Below are 25,277 nucleotides of genomic sequence, written 5' to 3'. Positions count from 1 at the left end.
TACAAGGTTACTAGTGACAAGAGTCTCTAATTCCCTCTCCCCAGTGCACAGACACTCCCCCAGCACTCACAGGCATCAAAGGAGTAGCAGTGTAGGACGTCAGTAGTGCCTTCTGGCCTGGGGGAGGTGCAGCAGAGGGGAGAGGAAGGAGGGACAGAGGAAGGTGATGTGTGTAGGGGGTGTTTTCCAGCTTTAAAAAGGCAGCGGACACATAGCAGCTCTGCGTCAGAGAGAGACTTGGAGACTTTACTTAACTCCCAGCTTAACACAAACAGCTAGAGAGAGGGAAAGAAGTAGTCACACACTCCCTCAACTCCTCACTCACTGCCTTGCAATAAGTGCATGCCACTTCACACTCACATCCAGACATAGAGACACAGTGCCACACTTATAGACACATGTACCAATGCCACAGCTCCTGCTGTCACCTGCCTTCAGGACTGCACACAGTTCTGCACATTGCATTGTAGCCACCTAAGAAGTCACATCCTTCTATCATCAGTCAGTGTGATCTCAGTGCTAGCTCCTTGTCTCACTGATCCAGGTGGAGGTGACCCAGCCAGCAGCGCATTATTGCTCGGATCACCGAGTGGATGCCACGCACTAGTGTAGCAGCTGCCGCTCCTTGCAGTCTTCCCCTCGGTTCGCTGCTTCCAGCCTGCGTCAGAGACACTGTGGAGTTCCAACCCTTCTTCCCATTCATCATGAAGTCAGCGGAGGAAGGTAGAGTACACCGTGTGTGTCTGTCACTGGGAACACGTGTCAGCCTGTGTGTGCCCAGTGTGTGTCACTGTCTGCTGTCATACCGGGGATTATCTGGGCACTCATGCCTGCGAGGAGTGAGGGCTCACAGCTTCCTGATAACTTTCCTTGGGTGATGTGTGTGTGGTGGGTAGAAAGGACCTGTGCATGCTACTCATAAGTGTATGGGTACTGATGGTACTTGTGAAAGGTGATCATATGATAGGTCTAGGTGTAACATAGTAGGGCGATATGCTATAGGTGAGTGGCCCATCAGTGAGAACTGTATGTATGAAGCATTGATGAATGGATTTGTATGCCAATACTGATACATTGTGTTATCAGTAGTGGCAACTTTCAGGCAGGTTTGCTTCTTTTCAGTGATGTAGTTACAATGTGATCAGTTTGAGGCTGTGTTTACAAGGGCGATTTCTGTGTGTTGCGAGATGCACAGAAATCGCACGTGAAAAGAACCCATTATGGTTCATACACACATGTGATTTTACGCTGGTAGCAATAGTGCTTTTAGATAGAAAAATCACATTATGTCCTGATTTTTTGGCAGATCTGCAAAAAAGCGCACCCACTGTTTCCAAAAAATCATATCGCAATCGCATGATATGCAGTTTGCATGCGAGTGCGCTGCGTTTTTCTGTTTTAACGATTGGATCCACATGCATATTCTTTTTTTACCGCATGTAAAAATTGCCTGCACATCTGAATGGAAATCATGTGTTTTTTCCTTAAAAAAAAAATTGCATCACACTCACATGATGGTCTCAAGAAAAACTGCTTGGAAAACAGATTTTTACGGACCTATATCGCACTCGTCTGTGTAAATACAGCCTGAGTCTAGGTATGGCAATAGTGTCATATCTGCTGGCTATGCTGTTTATAAATGCACTTACCGCTGGTATTTGTGGTGCATGTGCATAGCATTATAAATACACCATTGATACATTACTATGTGATAGGTGTATGTGTGGATATGGCACCATATCGTACTGTTTTATACTGGTGCAGGTTTAATACTTACATAGGCCTTTGGCTTTTCAAATATTTTTACAGGTGAATAGGTGTAAATCTGGACAGGGCCTAACTACTTACTGTACATGGGGACCTGCTATTTCTAACTACTGTAGGTGTGTGTCTCAGTTGTAGCTGTGTGAGGGTCACTATGTGATGTATAGAATATATATGGTATAACTGTAGTTATGGTACTGCTGTTGCACTTTTTAGAATTCTGCATGGATAAATTACTGTGTAATAGTAGCAGGTATAATTGTGGGAATGAAGCTATATAATATAATTATAATATGCTATGTATAATTATGCAATCACCATTGGTACAGAGGAGTTAGTGGCTCATTATTTACTGGTGTATGTAATGTATATAGCATAGATAGGTGATTGAGTGATACGTGTACCAAGTAGTAGTATTTTATGTAGGTTTGCTGTCTATAAGCATGTATTCACCACTGATGCAGGTGTGTGGCTCTTCATAGTATATTATATTTGTAATTATTTTATATATGTAGTTGTAGAATACAGCTATTCTGTGCATGCATATAATGGTGAAATGTCCATGTGTAGATAGATGCCTGACAGTGTCATCACTACCCTGCTATCTATATTACTGGCTCCTACTGATAATTGTGGGGTGATATGTCACAGATATAGCCTCGCGTAGGGATTAGGTTGCCACTAGGTCTACAATATTCTTCAGTGAGATGTCACTATTTGGGACCTTGTCGTTGACTGGTTCAAGGAGGCATTAGTTTATGTGTGGTGAAGGACACCTGACAGACATTTAGGTGATGGCAGAAGGTAACAGTTGTAATATAATAGAGCTGCAGGCAGCATGGTCATTGTGTTGTGAGTGGCATAGCCCCTGGTGCTGGACAGGTGTACACCAGACACATGCATTATAAACAGTGTTCAGTTTAGCTGCAGGGTAAGAAGAGGATGATGTAGATGAGGAGGCTGGATCCCTCCTGGTGTCCCCCGGTAATCCCTAACCAGTCTGGAGCTGCACATCCTGTAGGTGTCTCCTGTGCTGGGACTTGGTCCAGATAGCAATCCTGCCTCCAGTCAGTGCCCTGTCATGTGCTCATCTTGCCATATCCCCTTACTACACTGAACCTACTGTAGTCAGTGTCTGATGTGCAGTAATCATAGTCTAGCAGCAAATAGCAGCGATTAAGACTACACCCATAATTATAACCATCCCTGACATCCCACAGACTGGAGAACTGAGCTCACTGAGACCAGGACACATTCCTCTAAAGTCAAAGATGAATCTCCCCCTTCACTGCTCCGAGAGCTGAGTAACTGGCAGTGTACACGTGTCAGGGAGCACTTACTACACTACTGCACTGCTTATTACACGTAGTAGAGCTGAGTTTGTCATTAACTCCTTAGGGTGCATGGGGATATTTCACTGAGGTAACATAACTCAGGATGTTTATATGCAACCCTATGTAAAAACACGTCTTAATATCATATTCATTTGGGGAAAATGAGAACCTCAGTACTACTACATATTGGTATACATACACACTCAATGCTTTACAACCAGTCCTGACAATGGAGAACTTTAGGCCTTTCAGACTACAAAATATTATGTATAGAATAGAGTATTGTCTTCTGTAAACCCATATATTAGAGGTAAATTTGGGACTTGACTGATCATTAAGTGAGATAAACGTTTTACTTATCAAGAAAGCCTCTAAAATCCTACAGCATAAAACACAAGTTTAATAAGTATATAGCTATTGACAGAGTAATAAAAACAATCTATAGGGATAGGTATGGGAGAGATGGATAGATGAATAGATATATAGATATTAGATGGATGGATAGATAGATATTAGATGGATGGATTGATATGAGGATAGATAGATAACATTACATTGTGAATTTATTATTAGGAGTGGTCATAATGTATCAGAGTATAATTTTCCTTTATCAATTAAGATATATATTAAGAGCAAAGACTCAGATATGTGACTCACTTAGTATTAAAGACGACCCTATGGTTTCCAGCTGCTATGGCTGTAGGTTCGTCTCAGAAGTACAATAGTATTTTTAATAGGTGCCTATAGAGCAGGCTAGCTCCTTTGGAGCTTTTGTTGCCCCTGTTCCTTTCATTAGCATTGCCCTCCAAGTTCAGAGAGCACCGGGTACCACTATGTGCCGTCTCCCTGCCCTGCTTATGAATACTGCGCTTTGTAGCTGCGTATTAAATTGATATCATGTATGTGCCAAATATTTGTATAGTTCCTGCGTTGTTAATAAACACATAATTAAACAGGCTGCAGTCAGAGGAATGAAAGCCACCTTTATTTGTTGTAAAAGTTACTACTATAGATGAATAGTGTTTACCACCCTACCAGTGTGCCAGCTTTACACCGGGCTCTGGAAACATGAATGCATCGTGGTGTTCTCTAAAGCCCGGGTTATATCTCAAGTAGTTTACAAATGGAATGATAAAATAATCTCATACCCAAACAGGGCACATGTAAAATACATTATGTCAAATCCCCCGAGGTTACACATTGGCATTATTCTGCTTTGTGCAATTGTAATTACTCCAGATCTAATCTACAGCATCTACTTGTAACATTTGTAACCCAGCCAATCATTCTCAGGCAGGTCCTGCTTCACTGTATCTTACTAGACAGGACCAACTCTTATCAAAAGCTACAAAATGCTCTAATAACTTGTGTGAAACTAGAATATTTACCATATAATAACCAATACAATATATAGAATGAACGTTAGCTGATAGTTTAATAATTTTATGGAAAATAAGAAGTTAAGAGACCCCACTCAAAAGGCAATTAAGATGAAAACCATTGTGCCAGCAGTGATGTGCTGTGTTCTGTTATCCATTATTTACCATTTTCTCCTTACCTTATTATCATCACAATATTTTTATATAATAAATGCTAATTCAATATTCCAATATTTTTCTGCTATGATCTACAAGAACAGAAATGTTATTAAGAGTAAGTAATATACAAATCATGAATTAATAAATTATTGTAATTATTTTTATGATTTTTTTGGTATTTTTTTCCTTCCCACTCCCTGTATATTAGGCTAAATGAATGGGGTGTTACGCACTAATATACAATGATAATAATAATGTTTAAGTTAGATATTGCCTCATAGATCTAAGTGTCAGCCACTTATTATTATTATTATTATTATTATTGTTATTAAAAGTAGAAGCAGTCATAAATGCTAGTTTTCTATTCGACCTGCTAGGTGTGTATGTGGACTGTGGAGCAATAGGGATCTTTCACATGGAATGAAATTGTCCGCAGAACTTAGCGCATACGTGGATTCTCTCAATTACTGTGGGATTTGTTGCGTTTTTAACTGCGTAATGCGTTCTGTGTTTTTTTTTCTGCAGACTTTAGTTGTGGAGTTATATCTTCTGTATATTAGAAATCTGCAACAATAATTTTGCAAAATTTCCTTAATTCTGCAGAAAAAAAGCTGTTCCGCTGCGCAATTTAATCATACATTTTTTTAAGTAAAGATGTGTGGATTTTAACAGGTGCGCAATTCATACCCCATAGGGATAACATTAATATGCAAAAATATCCACGCTGACTAATTCCGTGCCATGTGAAAGGTGCCATAGAGTAATCTTTTGCTGTTTATTATGTTCTTCTTCCAGGGATCATAGGAGTAACCTAAACAGTCTCAGAGGAGGAGGCAGTGCTGCTGTCAGTGTATAAGCTAACACTATACATGTACAGGCAGTCACACATCAGCCAGCTATATAAGGCAGTAGGCTACTGGAGTTGCTTAGTCTCCCAGTTGTCTCTGCAGTCAGGCACATCTATCTTAGAGGGACAAAAAGTATATATTTCTATGTGCTTCTTTAATGCTCAGTTTCTATCAGTTATATGTCCTGGCCTTGCTTGCTATGGCTGGGCAGTAATGATTGCATCTATTATCTCATCAGTACATAATATGGGTAGTTTAGTTTCACAGACTTCCTGTAAGAATTGTGTGTATAGCATACTATCACTAGTGGGTGCTACAACTAAACACAAACACTTCTGGCAATTTGTGTGACAAGAAGCAAAGCAATTATATAGTTAGTGGGTTGAAAGAAATGTGTATTTTATGTATGTATCGATATAAATGTAAATAAATATATAAACCACAACAATGTGTGTAATCTGCGGTGTAAAAAGACACTGGCGCAGGTAGGGTGATATAATCTAGCATTTGCTAGTCCAGAAATCTAATAATCTACATTCATTTCTAGCACAGAACTGTAATATATTTAATAGTTCCACAGGACCAGGCGCAGACGGACAAAAGTATAGGAGCAGATTGTGTGCTAACCTTTTATTTTGAGCTCCTGGTCTACTTGAAGGCTGCCAACCCTGAGGATCTATTTACACTGGTGAGTTTCACATGTGAGTTCTGTCCAATAGCAACATGGATGGAACTCGCACGTGAAAATAACACATTAATTCCAATATGTTTATTTACATGAACCATTTTTTTTTCTCGGACTGATGGTCGGAGATAGAAAAATTGCAGCATGTCCCGTTTTTTGGCGATTTTGTTCAGGAATCACTCAGTAGTTCCCACGTGAGAAAAGAAAATAATATCGCATTCACATGTGAATGCAAATTTCATGTATGTGCGATGCAATTTTTATATGTTTACTATGGAAACTAAATGCGATTTTCAAGCGCATTAAAATCCCAGGGGCAGCGATGCGATGCAATAGGTTTTATTAAAACCCTTTAAAATTGCAGGAAAAAGTTGCTGGTTTAGAAGTGCGATACTGTTCCACGTTTCTAAGACTGATATTGCACTCTTCCATGTAAATATGCATTAGGCCAGTTTCAAACTAGCGCATTTTAGCTCTGTATTTGGTCTGTGTCTTGGGTAGCCTAATATGGAGCTGATATAAATCTATGCATCTGTTCACATGGCTGTATGTTTCAGGAACTTTTTTTTAAAAAACACAACATGACCTTTTTTGTGTTCCTGCTACCATGTTGCTATTGAATAAATGTGTTTATCAGTATCAGTGGAAAATAAAAACAACAAAGAAATCAAATTTTGATGAGATAATGATGACACAGTTATGTCATCTGTAACACATCTGTAATACGGATCCGTATTACGGACGTATTTAAATGCGGTTATATACAACCAGTCTTAGACTTAGGTTCTGTGCTACAGAGTTCCATTTCGGGTTCTGGTACAGAAGCCAAACAAGGCAAAAAGTGGAAGCGCCACATCTGGCATATGCCAGATCCAAATGGTACAAGACAGACCCTATTCAGTCTAATGGGGCATATCCAGTTTCTGGCATCTCAGCTCGCAATTTCCCTAACATGCTGCGATATTTCATCCAGGATGTTATGACTGATCCGCATCGAAGGCTCTGAATAGAGCCGTTAGCACAGATGTGAACATAGCTTTAGTTTTCTATACTTTTCTATGACCGGTATGTAATCCAGAATATCTGACACCTATCAGGCCACCTGGATGCCACATTATATGTAATTTACTGTAAATGTAGATAGTTTAGGGCATAATTCACATTGTGTGACAGTAGGATTGTGATGTAACAAAGGTGTGATGAACATTCGACTGCAAGACAATTTTTCCCCTGACGCAGCTAGACAAGATTTTTATTCAACTTGCAAAAAATTGTGTGAATTTAACCTCTTGAGAAACATGAAGCTAGCGTGCAATTCAATTACGTGTAGGCTGCTATACATAACATGGACTTCCTTTAAATAAATAAATTGAAATAAAAAGAAAAAAAAATATCTAAAATCATATCCAAAGCACACTGTCCAACTATCGTGTGATCCACTGCGCCAATACCAAACACATGTTAAGCACCTGCAGCCTGAAACTACATGGAACTATTTGGCTCCACTACAATGAGCACTCCAAAAGTTTTTCTTGCCATCGGCAAACTTGTTGAGAAAGTGATACAAATGAAAAGACATATGAAACAATATAAATATGGAAAATCTTTTGTATCCTAGAAGCTATTCTTTACCCTGTTTGCCTAATGTAACTTTTGCTTGGACAACTGTGCTACAATGATTGTAGTATGTAACGCTATATGCCGCTGAGCCATACATACGTGCTTACTGAAAAAGACAGTAATGAACAGCGTTCCCAAATGTCTCAGAGCGGTTGTGGTGCCGGCCTGCCAGTAGGCTTGGCCCATCTCGCCTACAAATACGCTCACATCTGTGTTAGCAATTACATTTTTCTGTTCTTCCATAAGAGCAGAACAATGGAATTCACGTTGTGACAGATCCGGCGGTACCCAGTGACCCCCATTGACTTATAATAGGGTTTGTCAATTTCCGACATAGTGTCTGCCATTGTACTGGAAAATATGCGACTGCAGGCTGCGACGGAGCCTAATGGTAATCATAGGTAGGTGGATCCCACTCATTCCGGTGGCATCGGTGGCATTATAACGCAGCAGTTTGGGCAGCACCATGTGGTTACATGTGTGGCCACTGACCGACTTACAATGCGATGTACGGGGCTGTTCCCATTAGGATTTAATCATCCATCAAACAATATATGTTGGATTATTTAAAAAAAAGTATTAAAATGTATCTCTTGAAGTAGCTGTTGACTATAATCGGTCAGACGTAGTGCGTACTTTTGTCTACATTTGACCTCCCTTGTATTTACACGGGCAAGTTTCATGCGCGATTTCTGTGCGTTGCGAGATTCACAGCAATCGCACGTTAAAGGAACCCATTAATTACATGAGCCATTCTTCTCTTGCAGTAATACTGTGGGATAGGAAAATCTCAAAATGTCCTATTTTTGGGGTAATTCTGTTCCAGAATCACCCATTATTTCCGATGGAAAGCATTGCATCGCACTCACGTGTCAATGTGTTTTTCCATGCGAGTACGTTGGGATGTTTCCATTTGGAATGTGATTTTCATGCATGTTTTTCACGTAAAAATAAAATCGCATCCGCAGCGCTGCAATGCTTTTAATTGCAAAATGCATCGCAATCACATGCAAAATCGCAGATTTAAGGGTTTCTCGGACCGATATCGCACTCGCCTGCGTACATACAGCCATACGGTTGTGTACGGTTTTTTAGAGGATGGAAAAGCGTAGTATAGCGTGTTATTCTGTCCCACAAAAAAGTTTTTTCTTTTCTTTTTTTTTTTTTTACATTATGGTAAATGTATAACGGATGGAAACATGCGGCTGTGCACTTCCATACGTTTAATTTATACTTTTTTTTGTTATTAATTGCCTAAAAGAAAAAAAAAAAGTATTCAACTACGAAACCTTATTAAGAAAAAAAAAGAATTTGTGGTGAAGAACGTCTACGTTAAGTAAGAACGGACAGAAACGTATAGAAATGTCTGATTAATGGGCGCAGACTGGACCCTCAGCACGTGGGGATAGCGCTGGCACTCCATGGGCTGGGTGACGGGTAAGTATGTGCCCCCCTGGCTGCAGCCATAGAAACTCGCGCAGGAGTAGAGATGAACGTCCCGCAGACAACAGCTGGGGGGGCAGCAGGGGGTATGCCAACTGCCAAGGGAGGCAGGCTGCCTGCAGAGACCTAGTGAGAAGCCGGGCAGCCTGGCACGGGGGGCACGTACTGGCACACAGGAGGAGCCATGAAGAGTATTTTATTACCGAGGAAGCTGCACTGTACACAATAACGGGGAGGAGGCGGAGGAGGAGGGAGCCACAGCCTCAGCAACAGGTCCCTGCTGAGGAGGAGCCGCCGCTATAGCGTTCCCTGCCTGCCAGTCTCACTCAGCGGCACCCACCGCCCGTCACTGTCCGGGAGAAATGAGCGCCCCAGGGGACGAGCCGGAGCTTGACTTCGACTATCTGTTCGAGTACGAGTACGACAAGACGGAGGACAGAGGTGGGTGACGGCAAGCCGCCGGTACACAGCGCTCCGCAACCTGCGGCTTCTTCAGCAGTTGGTCAAACTACATCTCCCAGCGTGCCCTGTAAAGTTTAAGGACGGAATGGCATGCTGGGAGATGTAGTTTTACAAGCAGCTGGAGAGCTACAGGTTGTGCCTGGGCAGGAAAGTGAGCTCAGAGGCGCCGCAACTCGTGGGGAGAGATAGATACAGCGGCGGGTACACACAGGGCGGACATGGGATGGGGAGTAGACTGGGCACTGCCATCACTTCTTACAGGTCCTCTATGGGGCGGGCTGTCACAGCCGCCCTCTTACCTGCTGAGTGCTCCCAGTTACCTCAGGTGGGGTGCACCGAGGGGGTCAGTCACAGCCGCCCTCTTACCTGCCGAGTGGTCCCAGTTACCTCAGGTGGGGTGCACCGAGGGGGGACGGTCACAGCCGCCCACTTACCTGCCGAGTGGTCAGAGTTACCTCAGGTGGGGTGCACCGAGGTTATGGTTGCAACTACCCTCTTACCTGCCGAGTGGTCAGAGTTACCTCAGGTGGGGTGCACCGAGGTTATGGTTGCAACTACCCTCTTACCTGCCGAGTGGTCAGAGTTACCTCAGGTGGGGTGCACCGAGGGGGAGACGGTCACAGCCGCCCTCTTACCTGCCGAGTGGTCCCAGTTACCTCAGGTGGGGTGCACCGAGGGGGGACGGTCACAGCCGCCCACTTACCTGCCGAGTGGTCAGAGTTACCTCAGGTGGGGTGCACCGAGGTTATGGTTGCAACTACCCTCTTACCTGCCGAGTGGTCAGAGTTACCTCAGGTGGGGTGCACCGAGGTTATGGTTGCAACTACCCTCTTACCTGCCGAGTGGTCAGAGTTACCTCAGGTGGGGTGCACCGAGGGGGGTCCGCCCTCTTACCTACTGAGTGCTCCCAGTTACCTCAGGTGGGGTGCACCAAGGGGGACAGTCACAGCCACCTTCTTACCTGCCGAGTGGTCCCAGTTACCTCAGGTGGGGTGCATTGAGGAGGGGCAGTCACAGCCGCCCTCCTACCTCAGAAGTTGTCTCAGTTACCTCAGGTGGGGGGCACCGAGGCTATGGTTGCAGCTGCCCTGATACCTGCCGAGTGGTCCCAGTTACCTCAGGTGGGGTGCACAGAGGGGGGACGGTCACAGCCGCCCTCTTACCTGCTGAGTGGTCCCAGTTACCTCAGGTGGGGTGCACAGAGGGGGGACAGTCACAGCTGCCCTCTTACCTGCCGAGTGGTCCCAGTTACCTCAGGTGGGGTGCACCGAGTGGTGCTTGCAGTGACACCAGTTATTCAGCTGAAGAATGGCAGACCTGACATCTAGCACAACTGCCAGTCCACATCCCTGAGGTCACATCTCCCCTGTACACCGCACTACCCGGCCGCCATGGGACTGCAGTCCTTCTATTAGTTTCCCAGTATAATTGACAGACCTAAACGACACATGGTGTCCCTCCAGAAGACATTGTATGAAAGGCGCTGTTGTCATCGCAACGTTCCCAGCCTTGCTGAATGATATTTGGGGTCATGACATCAGATTTAGGGCTCCTTCAGACGGGCGTATTTGTGTGCAGAGAATAGAACCCACTGATCTCCAGGGACTTGTTCACATCTCTGGGTTTTGCGCACGCATTCTGGCGGTGCAAAATAAAAAACTCAGCATGTTCTACTTTTCTGAAAGGTCCCCATAGAAGTCCATGCGGGGGGAGGGGGGAAACGCGTGCGCAATACACGAGAGGATACAAAGGCGTAATTCCGCTGGAAAAAGAACACAACTAGAACTCGCCCTGCGAAAAAGAACAGTAAAATACACCAACACATTCACAAACAGGCTGCGCTGAGGCGCGCACTAATAGTTTTTTTTACAAGCGTTAATACGAAACGTGTCGGCATAAAAAACACAAAATTCCATTGATTTGGGGTCTAAATGCACAGCGAACACGCAGATTTTCAGCGTAATCAATATAGGACATGCTGCGTTACTTTTTTCACGCAATTGAAAGCCGCACGAAAAATATGCAACTTTTAATGAACCCATTGAAAGCAATGGCTCTATTCACTGCGTATTATATGGCTCTATTCACTGCGTATTACACGCGCCATCAATAAGCACATAATACGCCGCGTATTTACGCTTCTCTAAAAGAGCCCTAAGTAATATATATGAAGGGGGTCACTTGTATAAAACCTGTTGAATCTGCGCCATTGTTTCACATGGCCGTCCTGTCGTCACCTGAGCACCAGGTGTATGGTGCATGGAGGCGGAGTAATGAGATGCTGCACCGGGGTACCTCACCGCCCACTGTAACCTCACGTATGGCCGTCCTGTCGTCACCTGAGCTCCAGGTGTATGGTGCATGGAGGTGGAGTAATGAGATGCTGCACCGTGGTACCTCACCGCCCACTGTAACCTCACGTATGGCCGTCCTGTCGTCACCTGAGCTCCAGGTGTATGGTGCATAGAGGTGGAGTAATGAGATGCTGCACCGTGGTACCTCACCGCCCACTGTAACCTCACGTATGGCCGTCCTGTCGTCACCTGAGCTCCAGGTGTATGGTGCATGGAGGTGGAGTAATGAGATGCTGCAGCGGGGTACCTCACTGCCCACTGTAACCTCACGTATGGCCGTCCTGTCGTCACCTGAGCTCCAGGTGTATGGTGCATGGAGGTGGAGTAATGAGATGCTGCATCGGGGTACCTCACCGCCCACTGTAACCTCACGTATGGCCGTCCTGTCATCACCTGAGCTCCAGGTGTATGGTGCATGGAGGTGGAGTAATGAGATGCTGCACCGGGGTACCTCACCGCCCACTGTAACCTCACGTATGGCCGTCCTGTCGTCACCTGAGCTCCAGGTGTATGGTGCATGGAGGTGGAGTAATGAGATGCTGCACCGGGGTACCTCACTGCCCACTGTAACCTCACGTATGGCTGTCCTGTCGTCACCTGAGCTCCAGGTGTATGGTGCATGGAGGTGGAGTAATGAGATGCTGCACCGGGGTACCTCACCGCCCACTGTAACCTCACGTATGGCGTGAAAACTATATAAACATCACCATTCACGTACCGGAGTAGCAATGGCGCAGCATGTTGGTGGGATGCTGGCGATATTACCCATAACATTAGTAAACCTCATTCAAATCAAGTAACATTAAAGGGATTTCCTCAATAAAGTTCAGTGGGGGGGGGGGGGACAAACCCAAGTTGAAAAACACCAAAAAAAGTTGAAAAACACAGAGAAAAAGACACTTTGTGCTTCTGCTGTGCTCTTCTGTTTATATCAGTGGCAGCGGTTACGTGGTTTATCCATGTGACCGCTACAGCCAATAGGAGGCTGGACAGGGACATCTTCAGCGACGTTCCATAAACCTGCATTGGGGCTTCTACATTAGAGGCCCACGTAACAGGTTTACTGAATGTCACCAGGCTGGGTGATGTCACCTGCCAGGTGCCACAGTGGGTAGATTACCTCTATGTAGTTTTGGGCATAGGGGTTTCTCACTATGAAAAAAAAATTCTAACATCTGAGTATGAGCTGAGCGGCTTTGTCAACTATGGCTTTTGGTAGGTACATTCGGCAGCTGTCAAGCTACTGCTGCAGCCAATCAGAGGCCACAGTACCACCTTCCAAACTCCTGGCATTAGCTCTCACATCCTGGACACTATGATGCCAGGAGTTCAGGACACTAATGCTGTGCCCTCTGATTGGCTGCAGCGGTCACCTGACACTCACTTGGAGAAACACCTGGAAGCCAGAGCCGCTCAGGTGTTTCTCGGGGGACTGAATGGAGGTGACTATTGTCCTTTTTTTTATTTTATGCCATGCCCAGCTGTTAGAAAATTTTATTTATAGTACAAAAATAGGAAAACCCCTTTTAAGATTTATTGATACGCAAAGAACACTAGAAATAAATTATATATATGTTTTTGGGGGGTTTTTTTTGCTCCCAGGAATTTAATATTACTTTTGCGTTGCCCAGGTCCGGTGTAACCAGAAATGTACTTTCATCGAGTCCTAACTATGGTTTTGTACCAATTGAGCAGGTATCTTATCTAGTCATATATCCTGTATAGCATATCACTGCACGCATCACACCCAGCAGGGGCAGGCTGTAAACAAATATGTTAGTATGCATTGCGCATGCAGCTGTTTGTTTTTGCAAGCCTGGAGCTGCCTGGAGATCTGATGTATACTTTCTGTTGGCAGCTCCAGATTTGCAGAAACAAACAGATGCATGCGCCGTGCACAATGCCACATGAGGTTACAATGGGCCACAACTGGGTGTGATGCATGTATGCTGTATAGAATGTAGGGCTAGCAAAAACCCTCAATTAGTACAAAACCAAAGTTCTGACTCAATAAAAGCACATTAACAGTTACGTGATCCATGTAACACAGATCTAGCGTTAAATTCTTGAGTATACATTAAAAAAAATATTGTTACCTAGTGTCATTTTTAGGGGGGTTCTCATTTTATGTATAGTGAAAAGTTATGCAACTTTGTAATGTAGTTTGTTTTTTTTCTCGCCATTTACAAAATTTAGTTCCTGATTATGAATGGAAACATTAATTTTGAGGTCGAAAACCCATAAATACCTAAGGCTAGTTTCACATGGCCATAGTATAGTCACATTTTAGGTTATGTATTACTGCTGCAGCACTGGGATCTCCCACAGATAATAAGGACCTTGAAGTTAAGCATGCTTGAGTGTTTCTGTGATTCCCATAGAAATGAATGGAGAGCGCCACGGACATGTGGGATCACCTATCCATTCACTATCCACATGTGGTCTCCTCACCATGCAGAATGGGGTTCAGGGGAGCTCCTTTTGCAAAGATAGGTGCAGATCCCAGAAGTGGGACCTGCATCTATCAGCCATTTATTATATATTCTGTGGAAATGTCATTCATGTTTAAGGTGGGAGTACCCCTTTAAGTCTCCACATACATAGACTAAAAACCTGTATAGAGCTAATCCTTCCCAGAGCTGAGTGTTTGCTTTAGTTGAATCCAGACTAAACAATAAGGCTCTGTTCATATTTCTGTTCTGCGGTTCTCTTATGGAACATAAAGACGGAAATAAAATGTCTGTCGGATTTGACAAAATGACAGAAGCTGGCAGCGCTTGACGGAACCTATTACTTATAATGGGTTCCATCATTTTACCAGCAAAAATAGCGCGGCATTTTCCGGCATTTATGACAAAACCCCTGTATGGAACAAGTGGACAGGAATCTGAACAGAGCCCAATCTGTGAGCGGAATACAGCAGCAGAACAAACCTCTCTCCTGTCCTAAAAGATTGCTACAATGTATCACTGTCAGTAAAACATATCAGACACACAGAGGATTGCCGGCACCATATACACTTGTAAGAAACTATGGATGGATGTCCTGTGTACGAGTTGTACCCGGGATTTTGGACAGTACACGGACACCCCGTCTTTGTGCTGTCTTGTGTGTGAGAGATTGGATATTGCATGACCTACTCTTGTCCCTGGACCAGAGCTGAAGAGGACGTGTTGGGATTTCTTTACACAGACCACTGGGCTTTGAAAAACATCGATAGTCTGAAAAGGCCCATTGATTTTAATGGGCCTGAGTAATGTCTGAGTTTACTCAGTTACAAACTCGGACACAACGAGGATCTAAAACTTGCCTATGTGAACAGGGCCTTATTGTCCAAATTTGGAGGTAAAACGTCCACATTGGCTGTAAAGTTGATGAGACTGTAACACGTTGTGGAATGAAATCTGCAGCAAACCGATTTATGTTGTGACTTTTCACTGCAGATTTCACTCTTTGTAATGCCTGGGGTGAAATCTGCTACAAACTCATGACCAAATCAACATGTAAAACCTACGGATTTAGTTGTCTGGTTTCACACAATCATGGTATGTGCACATTTCATGAGTCCACATTATCTGCATGTGAAGCCAGAGTTGTGTCAGTAATGTGTAACCTAAAATACAACTGTATGTGTGAGATGCACAGAACTTGCAGGTTGTAAGTACCTATTATTTACGATGGGTTAATTTACATGAGCGATTTTCTGCTCACACTGATAGTCTGAGATCAAAAACTTGCAGCATGTCCTATTTTTCGTCTTGCACAACAATAGGACTATCTGCAGTGTCCCGCATAACGCACAGCACATAGATGGGGTGTCTGTGTGCTGTGTCATGCGGGCTGTGTCTGAGAATCTCGGGTGCAAGTTACTGCGCACATATAAATATGGATTTTCTAAGAAAATGGGGAGAGCACAAGAAAAAAGAAACAACAAACTAAGTTACACTCCTGTCCGCTCCCCCACTGCCATCTTCATTGGTGGCTCTGTTTACTCTGCCTGCGGTGGTGACACTGAGTGCTCATGTGACCACTGCAGCCAATCACTGGCCCCAGCAGTGTTGAGCAGTATACTCTAAGTTTCGTGCTTGAGACCTTTCACCATTTGTAGTCTACTTTTGGACTTGTTCTGCTTTATAAATGTCTTTCTGTAGATAAGGTCTCCAGAACTGAACACTGTATTCCAGATGCGGTCTGACCAGAACCCTATACAGCTGGATTACACATTGGGAATCACTACTTATGCTTGTGACTGACAACATTATCTCCAAATTTTATAGTGAGCTCTATTAAAGGGGTAATCCAGTTACTGGAAAACATTTACCAGATAGCTGCAACTGCATTAAAACAACAAAGTGAGCTGTACTTACCCACAATTGTGGAGCCATGTTTTGTGGTTTTTAGGAAGAATTTCAATCTGATAGAAGTATAACCCCCAACTGCCAGGACATGCCAGGAACATCCTAGAACACCCTGTCATCCTACACATATTGGAACATTAAAACGCTGTTACTTTCTATTGCTTAGCTGCATATATAGAAAACATAAGTATGCAGACTCTGACATTTGTGTAAACTACTGAGCCTCATGTAATAGCCTTTTTCTACAGCACAGCCCATACTTGTCTTTGTGAACCATAATGATGTGCATATATGGCAAGATATACCATTCATACAACCTCCCTCTAGTCCTTGTTACTTCATATTTATGATGTGATGTCTGACTGTACTCTACAAGTGTTTCCATTGAAACCTGTGTCTATTTCTCTGCTTCAGGCCCCATTCACACAGCGTTTTATTGACGTGGATTCCACACTGAAATTTGTGTCAATTTTACATCCTATTGAATAATTCCTAATTAATTGAACTACAGCATGAATTTTTCCATGTGCAGATTTTAAAATCCATGTCACAGAAAAAAATTGATATGTCACTTTTTGATGTGGCTTCCATGCTGAAAACACATCGGTCTTCCACACATAGATTTGCCATAATAAGTAAGACTAAATCCACTTGCAAATCTGCAGTTCTGCAGTAGATTATTGGGGCAATTCCATGTCAGAAAAATCCAATGTGGATCTGCCTAATAAAACTGTGAACATGTCCTCAGACTTCCTTAAGACTTCCTAATGCACACGGCCGGATTTGCATTGCAGAATCCAGAACGAGCGTCCACCTCCGGTTTTCACAGCAAATACCTGCCATAGCATGCAATGTAAAAGGGGGTTTCTATGGCCACGAGTGGAAATTAATTGCAATTTTCCACTTGCGGGGGGAAAATTGCAGCATGCTTAATTTTGAGCCAGATTCCATGCAGACGGCCTCCATTGAAGTCAATAGATGCCATCCATCCCACAGCCCCTGCACAATTATCATTGCAGAAAGGTCGTGGGATCTAGCGACGGCGCGGTCACATCTGTACTGGCTGGCACATCCGCAGTTCAGAAGAAGCATCCGGACAGTTACGCAGGGCTCACTGGATGAGCACTGGGTCAGATTCTGTTGCGGAATTCCGCATGCGGAATCCAACCCGGTTGTGTGCATTCGGCCTTAGACATAGCTATCTTTGTGGGATTCTTTTAGGCTTGTAAAAAGCACAATGTATTTCTTTAGTCTTTTGGGTGGCTTTATTTATGTACACGTGTTTTTTTCTAGGCAACTTTTTTCTCCTATAGAGAGGTCTATGGCAGAAGGCCTGAAAAAGGCCAAGCCTAGATCATTCTCCCTTTGAAAAAGAAAAATGCCATGGACCCAAAAAATACAAGGCACACGAGGAAAAACTCCACAAAAACAATGTGTGTAGTGAGTTTCATGCTTCCCATTGGCCTACAGCTACTATTTGGCCAAAGTATCTTTTTGTTGCTAAAAACGCCTGTAGCAAATGTAGCAAAAAATAACTTGCATCTGGATCCTGTAGTTTTTTTTCACATGACTATAACACGGGTACAAAGAGCCTAAAAGTGTCACAGGCATTTCAGATGCCTTCTAAAACAGCCGTTTGGGATGTCATCCAGGACCTCTTGCAAAGCTCATGTGTGCAGCAAACTTGCTCAGCAAGTGACAGGCTTGTACCAGTACTGGTAACACTGTTGTACTGACCTATTAAAAATAACCCAAGACATCTGCTAGCGTGTCTAGTTAGACATTTAGTATCGGTTGTATTATTGTATGCCCAGGTGTTGATGGCAGGGCAGAATAAAAAGTGTACAGGGAGAACTGCAGTAGGCAGTACCACTAGTAAGACTAATTTAGCATGTATGTGGTAGGTATACAATTTATAAATGCTATGCTGTCCAGTTATTAGTTTCTGACTGCCCTGACTTTTTGACTATATTATGCTTTAGAGTTTTTAGCCACCAGGGATGGGTTTTGAACTTGATTATAAATTGGCATCGATGGCTTTGTGTAGTACTTGCTATGGTAAATGAATACATTTTCTTTTGCTAATATACATGTCAGACTGCACAATAGCTGCAACTTAGTTTAAAGGGAACCTGTTAGCAGATTTGTGTATGGAATCTAAGCGGAGCGCTGCAATATGGACTTTGCTGTATTCTACATAGTGATTCTTTTTGGTCTCATAATAAAAGCATACCTGAGTAATTCTCAGACGTGGATGACTCTGTAGGCGTCACCCATGTAGCGCAGCGAAGTCTCACACAATCGTCAGTTGCCGCATGTGCAGATGAACTTTCTCTTTTGTGGGCAACTTAAATTGCTCATTTGTGCATGCTCCGGCTGACGATCATAGAATGGAAGATTTGGAAGGGACCTCCGGGGTCATCGGGTCCAACCCCCTGCTCAGTGCAGGATCACTAAATCATCCCAGACAGATGTCTGTCCAGACTTTGTTTGAAGACTTCCATTGAACGTGCAAGACTTTGCTGCACTTCGTCAGTGACGCCTACGGCGTCATCCATGTGTGGGAATCCTAGAGGGACGGACCTAGGTCACCAACAGGCACTGTCTGCTCCACATCATTTACATACCACACGGAAGAAGTTCGAATACAACTCAGGTATGCTTTTATTATGAGACCAAACAAAAGATTTCATTACAAAAATCTGCTGACAGGTTCCCTTTAATAACAAGACTACTCATATTTTTATATAGAAGGTGATAATATAAACCACAGTTTTATTATTTTAAATGTAGCCATTTCCCTCCCATGCAGGACAGTGTAAATGACAACCTGAGTAGGTTTGAAAGCTTGCTATAACATCATGTATTTTTGTTGGCCATTAAAAGGTATCATATCTACAAGATGACTTGGTTTCTCTCACTGAGAACAATCACACTTTGACAAACTCCACTTACTCTTCTCCATAGGATGCTGATGGTGATAACTGAGGATAGCCTAGTATAATTTACTACAGTTACGGTGCTGCCTCACAAACAATCAGTCATCCTGAGTGACATCTCATTAGGAGTAATGAGTTGCTTGTGGCTTAACAAGTACTGGGTCATTGAGAGGTCCTATTATGCCGCTATGTGTGGTCACCAGTAGCTTTGCTAATAAGACCTCAGCGTGCATGAAAACTGTATTTCTGTAAACTGATGTCAGTGTTTTGGGAAGCGCTACAGATATAACCTTAGTTTGTGATGAAAACCACTTTACATTTAGGTTCTCATTACATCATCCGCAGCATAAAACCATTTATCTTTAATCTGAAAATCAGCATTTGAATCATCATTCCAATTCTGTTGCTGATAAGTGGATGTTGATTTAACTCACCAAATGGCATGTGGCTTAGTAGTTGTTCCACAGTGGGATGCTGCCATCTGCCATTAACACCCCTGGCAAGCTGAGTACCGCATGTACTGAATGGAAGGAACTCCTGGCGTATAAGACTTAAAATGCATTTACACAGATCTGAAACTCTAATTATAGTCTATTTACAGGGCATCTAAATTGCAGCCTCCATCCCTTTGTTATACATGGATGAGAGGACAGAAATGCTGCACAAAGCTACAGAGTTGCCAGTTTGTTTGGAAGTGTTTGTAGTATCACACCAATCCTTGTATAAAAAATAAGCCATATGATGTCACCGGAATAAAAACAGAGGAGTCCAGCCTTTGCCCCGAGGAACGTATTATAATAAGTGCAGCTCAGCTACCTGAATATGTGTAACGATATAATCGTGTCTTTAGCTTTCACATATGGTTATATTAATAGCATGTTGTGATCTGCACAAGTAATTTACATTGTATCCAAACTTTGGACACTATTTTGAAACGACTTGGGCCTCTTTATAACATGCGATGAATGACTGAATCTAAAACCTTGTCAGAGCAAATCTATGCAAACAGATAAATTGCATTAAGGTCTAGGAGGAGCAAAAGGTAGAGCATGTCATCAGACTGTGTATGTCATTGGGTTTGTATGCATGTCATTAGATCTAGTATGTTACAGATTGTGAATATTATATTAGTCTATGACCTGTAGATGGATAAGGATGACAATTGGGTTTATAGATACGTAATTAGTAGAGATGAGCGAGTATACTCGCTAAGGCACATTACTCGAGCGAGTAGTGCCTTAGCCGAGTATCTCCCCGCTCGTCTCTAAAGATTCAGGGGCCGGCGCGGGTGACAGATGAGTTGCGGCAGGGAGCGGGGGGAGAGAGAGATCTCCCCTCCGTTCCTCCCCACTCTCCCCCGCCGCTCTCTGCCCCCGCCGGCCCCTGAATCTTTAGAGACGAGCGGGGAGATACTTGGCTAAGGCACTACTTGCTCGAGTAATGTGCCTTAGCGAGTATACTCGCTCATCTCTATTAATTATTAGCTAAACCCCTAAGTACTTCTCTGCAATTGCAGTTTGTTTTTTAATGTAGCTTGAGTTGCATATGATAGTAATTCACTGCCACAGTGTGGAACTTTTAGGGTTTATTGGTTTAATCCCCTGGCTAGAATACTGTCAGAATACTTTTTATAGTACCACTTGGTGACCAATACAGATGTATGCAAATTCAGCACTTTCTCACTTCCCTACCACCTGGTCCCCCTGCCCAAGATCATCACTTTTCAATTCTCTTACGAAACTTCCCAAATACCAAAGGAGATAACATCTATATGAATTGCAATTATATATGAATTAAACTGTAAGCTTAATGAAGTATAAATGTCAACAACAATAATATCTGTCTCTCTGACTTATAGTTGTTTCTTACATCGGTGTACGGCCCTTTAACATTCGCAGTATTACACCATCTCTGTATGTTCAATCAATCTAATGTTTTAGAACCAAGTTGTCCAAATAATCGTTCGAAAGAGCGACTACAAGTTACAATTGTTGTGTGTAAATACAGCCACAAACAGGGTGACAATTGATAATTTGCTCACTAGTTGCTAGTCGTTTTATTTCAGTTCACCTTAAAATAGTTGCTGGTTGATTAAAAGTCGGCTGGTACAAAGTGGCGGTTGTTTGTATTTAACCAAATTGTGCACAAATTTTCATGGAGATACCGCCTATGAACGATATCTTGGTAAACAACCAATGAACAATAAGCATTCTGTGTAAAAGCTTTCAAACAATCGTACGCTTCAGCAACATTTCTGAGTAACTATCTAAAGGATAGCTGCTGAGTGTAAAGGTACGTGTAAACATACCCTTAGTGAATAGAGATCTCGTAGCTAACAAGGCACAGCAGACATAGAAGTCATGATGTTCTATACAACCCTTCCATTCTCTCAACTGGTAGAATAGTAGTATAATAAATGACACCCCTACCGAGACACCTGTAGTATATATTACAGTATTGCTGTCAATGTAGTTGCCTAACATATAAACAAAGAACTCACCAAATACTAATATTTCACTGTACAAAAGTTGTGAAAGTTTAACTATTTAAAGTAGATTCCTTTTAAAATGCCAACTCTTTGTACACTTTTCTTTTGACTATTTGCATTGGTTTCCATATTAGTATTGTTATTACAAATTGAATAACATTCATGCACTTAAAACGAATTAAATCTTCTTTTATGTTATTTTAATAAAATTTATAAACCAGTTGGTTCAGCTTATGGAGGTTTCAGGTTTAAGAACAGCCAGGGAGTTTTTGTTGCTCTTGTTAACTTGTTGGTAGGGATGATCAGCTACATCTCCATCTTCCATTATTGTCTTGCCTAAAGAGTTCGAATGGCAACACAAATGACATATTTATGATGGGGATGATACTTGTTTATCAGGGTACCAGCTATTATGGAGCCTAGCAAATTAGGGGTCTTTCTTCGCTTTTTTGAGTAGCTTTATGGGAAGGGGTAGCTAGACATTACTATGGACTATGCATGAGGAGAGAGATTAAGCATGCATACCCAAAGAACAAAGCAAACAAATTATAACCTGTGTATTTTCCAAGCTCTCTTGCTGATGACAATAACTAAGCAGAGTAGTGATCCATTTTAAGATTTTCAGTGGGCCTACATGTGTGCTTGTTACACTCCTGCCAGGCAAATACATTTACTCTGCATATGATAAAAAAGAAAAATAATGGGTCTCCAGTAGAGATGAGCGAGTATACTCGCTAAGGCACATTACTCGAGCGAGTAGTGCCTTAGCCGAGTATCTCCCCGCTCGTCTCTAAAGATTCGGGGGCCGGCGGGGGGCGGGGAGCGGCGGGGGAGAGTGGGGAGGAACAGAGGGGAGATCTCCCTCTCTCCTGCCCGCTCCCCGCCTTCCGCCAGCCCACGAATCTTTAGAGACGAGCGGGGAGATACTCGGCTAAGGCACTACTCGCTCGAGTAATGTGCCTTAGGGAGTATACTTGCTCATCTCTAGTCTCCAGTAAGGGGTTAATTAAGATGCAAAAAAGTGGCTTGTACTTAGATATTTTGTTGAGAAAAACGTTATTATTAATACTCTATTTATGAGGTTAGGCCCATGACTGGGATCACTACTTTTTGGACTTAGTTGGGGTGCAAAACTAACTCTACAGTAGGTACATAGAATGTCGATAGCCTTCTCTAACAATAGGGATATAACTATATAGAAATTATGTATAAATCACCCCTTCTCATAAATCTTCCCACGCTCCCCACTTCCTAAACTCAGTCCTCAATTGGATGAAACAATCAACCGTTTCTATGCCAGCAGCAGGCTCCAGGCTATCAACAATTTACTGAATAGTTATTATTGCATTATTTTTTTTAAACAACCTTTTTATGAATTTTATTCACTTTTGTCCTTTTCATCTTGCATTTTACCATATTCTGAAACATACTGTTTTAAACTTAACGTTTAGATGAAGCGCACACGTCATTACTTTTCTTTTTAACTAATCTTGACATATTTCATAATTTTTTTTTTTCAGAAAACTATAACTATGCATCTTCCAATTTAAGTGCCAGCCTATCACTGGGTGTGATGAATTCTTCATTATCAACTCCATGCCATGGTATTCAGTCATCAAACCCAATCATTTCCATTATTCCATCAGCAAGCCATTCATCTGGATATGGAGGGAATCCTGAGAATGAAGCCTCTGGATACTACTTATCTCCGAATGTAAGGCCTAATGGAGCACCATTAGAAAGTCCTAGAATTGAAATCACTTCTTGTCTGGGGATTCATGGTGGCAATAACCAGTTTTTTCATGAAGGTGATGTGGAAGAATCCATACCTAAAAGAACACTTTCTACTGCTACATTGAACTTACCAAATGTTGACACCTACCGAGACCCTTCTTGCTTAAGTCCAGCAAGCAGTTTGTCTTCCAGAAGCTGTAACTCAGAAGCTTCCTCTTTTGAATCAAATTATTCGTATCCATATACTTCCCCTCAGACCTCTCCATGGCAGTCACCTTGTGTTTCCCCCAAAACCACTGAGCCAGAAGAAGGCTATCACAGAAATATGGTGGCCTGTAATTTGGTAAACTCACCCAGACATTCCCCTTCTACATCTCCCAGGACAAGTATTTCAGAGGAAAATTGGCTCACTGCTCCAAACTCACGTCCTACATCTCCATTCAAAAGAAAATATAACATTAACGGCAGGCAGACCTCTTATTCACCACACCCTTCTCCTACTCAATCTCCTCACGGTTCCCCCAGAGTTAGCATCACGGAGGAGACTTGGCTAGGGAACACTCACCAGTATACGAATTCGGCTATCGTGGCAGCTATTAATGCTCTGACCACTGACCCTATAGATTTGAATGATGGCATTCCAATTAAATCCAGGAAAACAGCAATAGATCACACCCCAACCATGGCTCTCAAAACAGAGCCCATTTGTGATGACCATGACGCACTGTCACTAGCCACTGACTTGCCATCAGAAGACTACTATCACATCAGGAAAACAATGCCCTGTGATCAATACTTATCAGTACCACAGCATCCTTATCACTGGGCCAAACCAAAGAACATTTCCCCAACATCCTATATGAGGTAAGGCAATAACATGCAATGTATTGACTATTCATTTGTATACGTGCACATTAAACTGGTGTTTGTCATATGTTAATGTAACATTTCATAAATGGTAGAACTGTAGTTTTGTGAGTAATGGGTAATGAATATGTTTCTTTGGTTGCAAATTCTGTTTAGAACATAAGCTTTGATACATCTAGCAATTCTTTTCATATTATGATACTTTATGGCAAGATAACTAATGTACAAATTGTATACAATGTGTCTAATCAAAGTGTGCCTGGATTGACAAATTGAAACTTCACAAGGGTCTTAGACACTCAGGGAAAATACCAATATGAAACCTTTCCATTTAAAAGTCTGCCATTTGTTCTCGTTACTTGCTAACAGAATGGTGTTATTATTGCCTACATCCTACCGTGAAGCTGCAGTCCAGTCACGGTCAATCTTTCTACATGCCTTATAGCGAAAGTAGACTTTCCACTCCCCGTCCCATATCTTGCTACTACATATGTATGGCCAGCTTAAGAGAAACTGGACCAGTTGATTGCCATGCTGTCCTTTATTTATGAGATGGTCACTTTTGACTTTGAGTGAAAGGCCAATAAATGAGGTGAAAAGCAGCATGTTCTTACAAATGTATAGGATAGCAGTATTTTCCCGGGGAATTTAAATCCCCTTAAAGGGGTATTCCCATCTTAGTTTTTTATGGCTGATCTTGGAATACCTGCATCTTCATCCTGTCTGGGGTGGACGCTGTTTCTGGAACTCCTATTTACTTCTATGGGAATTACATATACAGAGTAAGATAGGCGTAATCGCTATCTTTCTCGGTTGATGTGTACAGGCAGGTCTTTGAGGCCA

At 42.7% G+C, this 25,277-nt stretch overlaps 1 protein-coding gene across 5 annotated transcripts in view; it reads left to right on the top strand.

The window, feature by feature from the left end:
* Positions 1 to 209: 209 nt before the first annotated feature.
* The window catches only part of NFATC1 (nuclear factor of activated T cells 1), a 174,390-nt gene continuing 149,322 nt past the window's right edge, over positions 210 to 25,277 (top strand). For 2 of the 5 annotated variants that reach the window (XM_066579461.1, XM_066579462.1), the window contains exons 1-2: positions 211 to 723; positions 23,354 to 24,431. In XM_066579461.1, coding sequence (XP_066435558.1) covers positions 594 to 723; positions 23,354 to 24,431 — 1,208 coding nt within the window. In that variant the 5' untranslated portion in view covers positions 211 to 593. Of the gene's footprint in view, positions 724 to 9,451; positions 9,674 to 23,353; positions 24,432 to 25,277 lie in introns of those variants that run through there. The other 3 variants (XM_066579459.1, XM_066579463.1, XM_066579460.1) reach the window with 3 other exon arrangements.

This window comes from Eleutherodactylus coqui, chromosome 9 (genome assembly GCF_035609145.1).
Source record: "Eleutherodactylus coqui strain aEleCoq1 chromosome 9, aEleCoq1.hap1, whole genome shotgun sequence".
Taxonomy (NCBI): Eukaryota; Metazoa; Chordata; class Amphibia; order Anura; family Eleutherodactylidae; genus Eleutherodactylus; species Eleutherodactylus coqui.
This window is presented reverse-complemented; position numbering and strand designations above follow the sequence as displayed.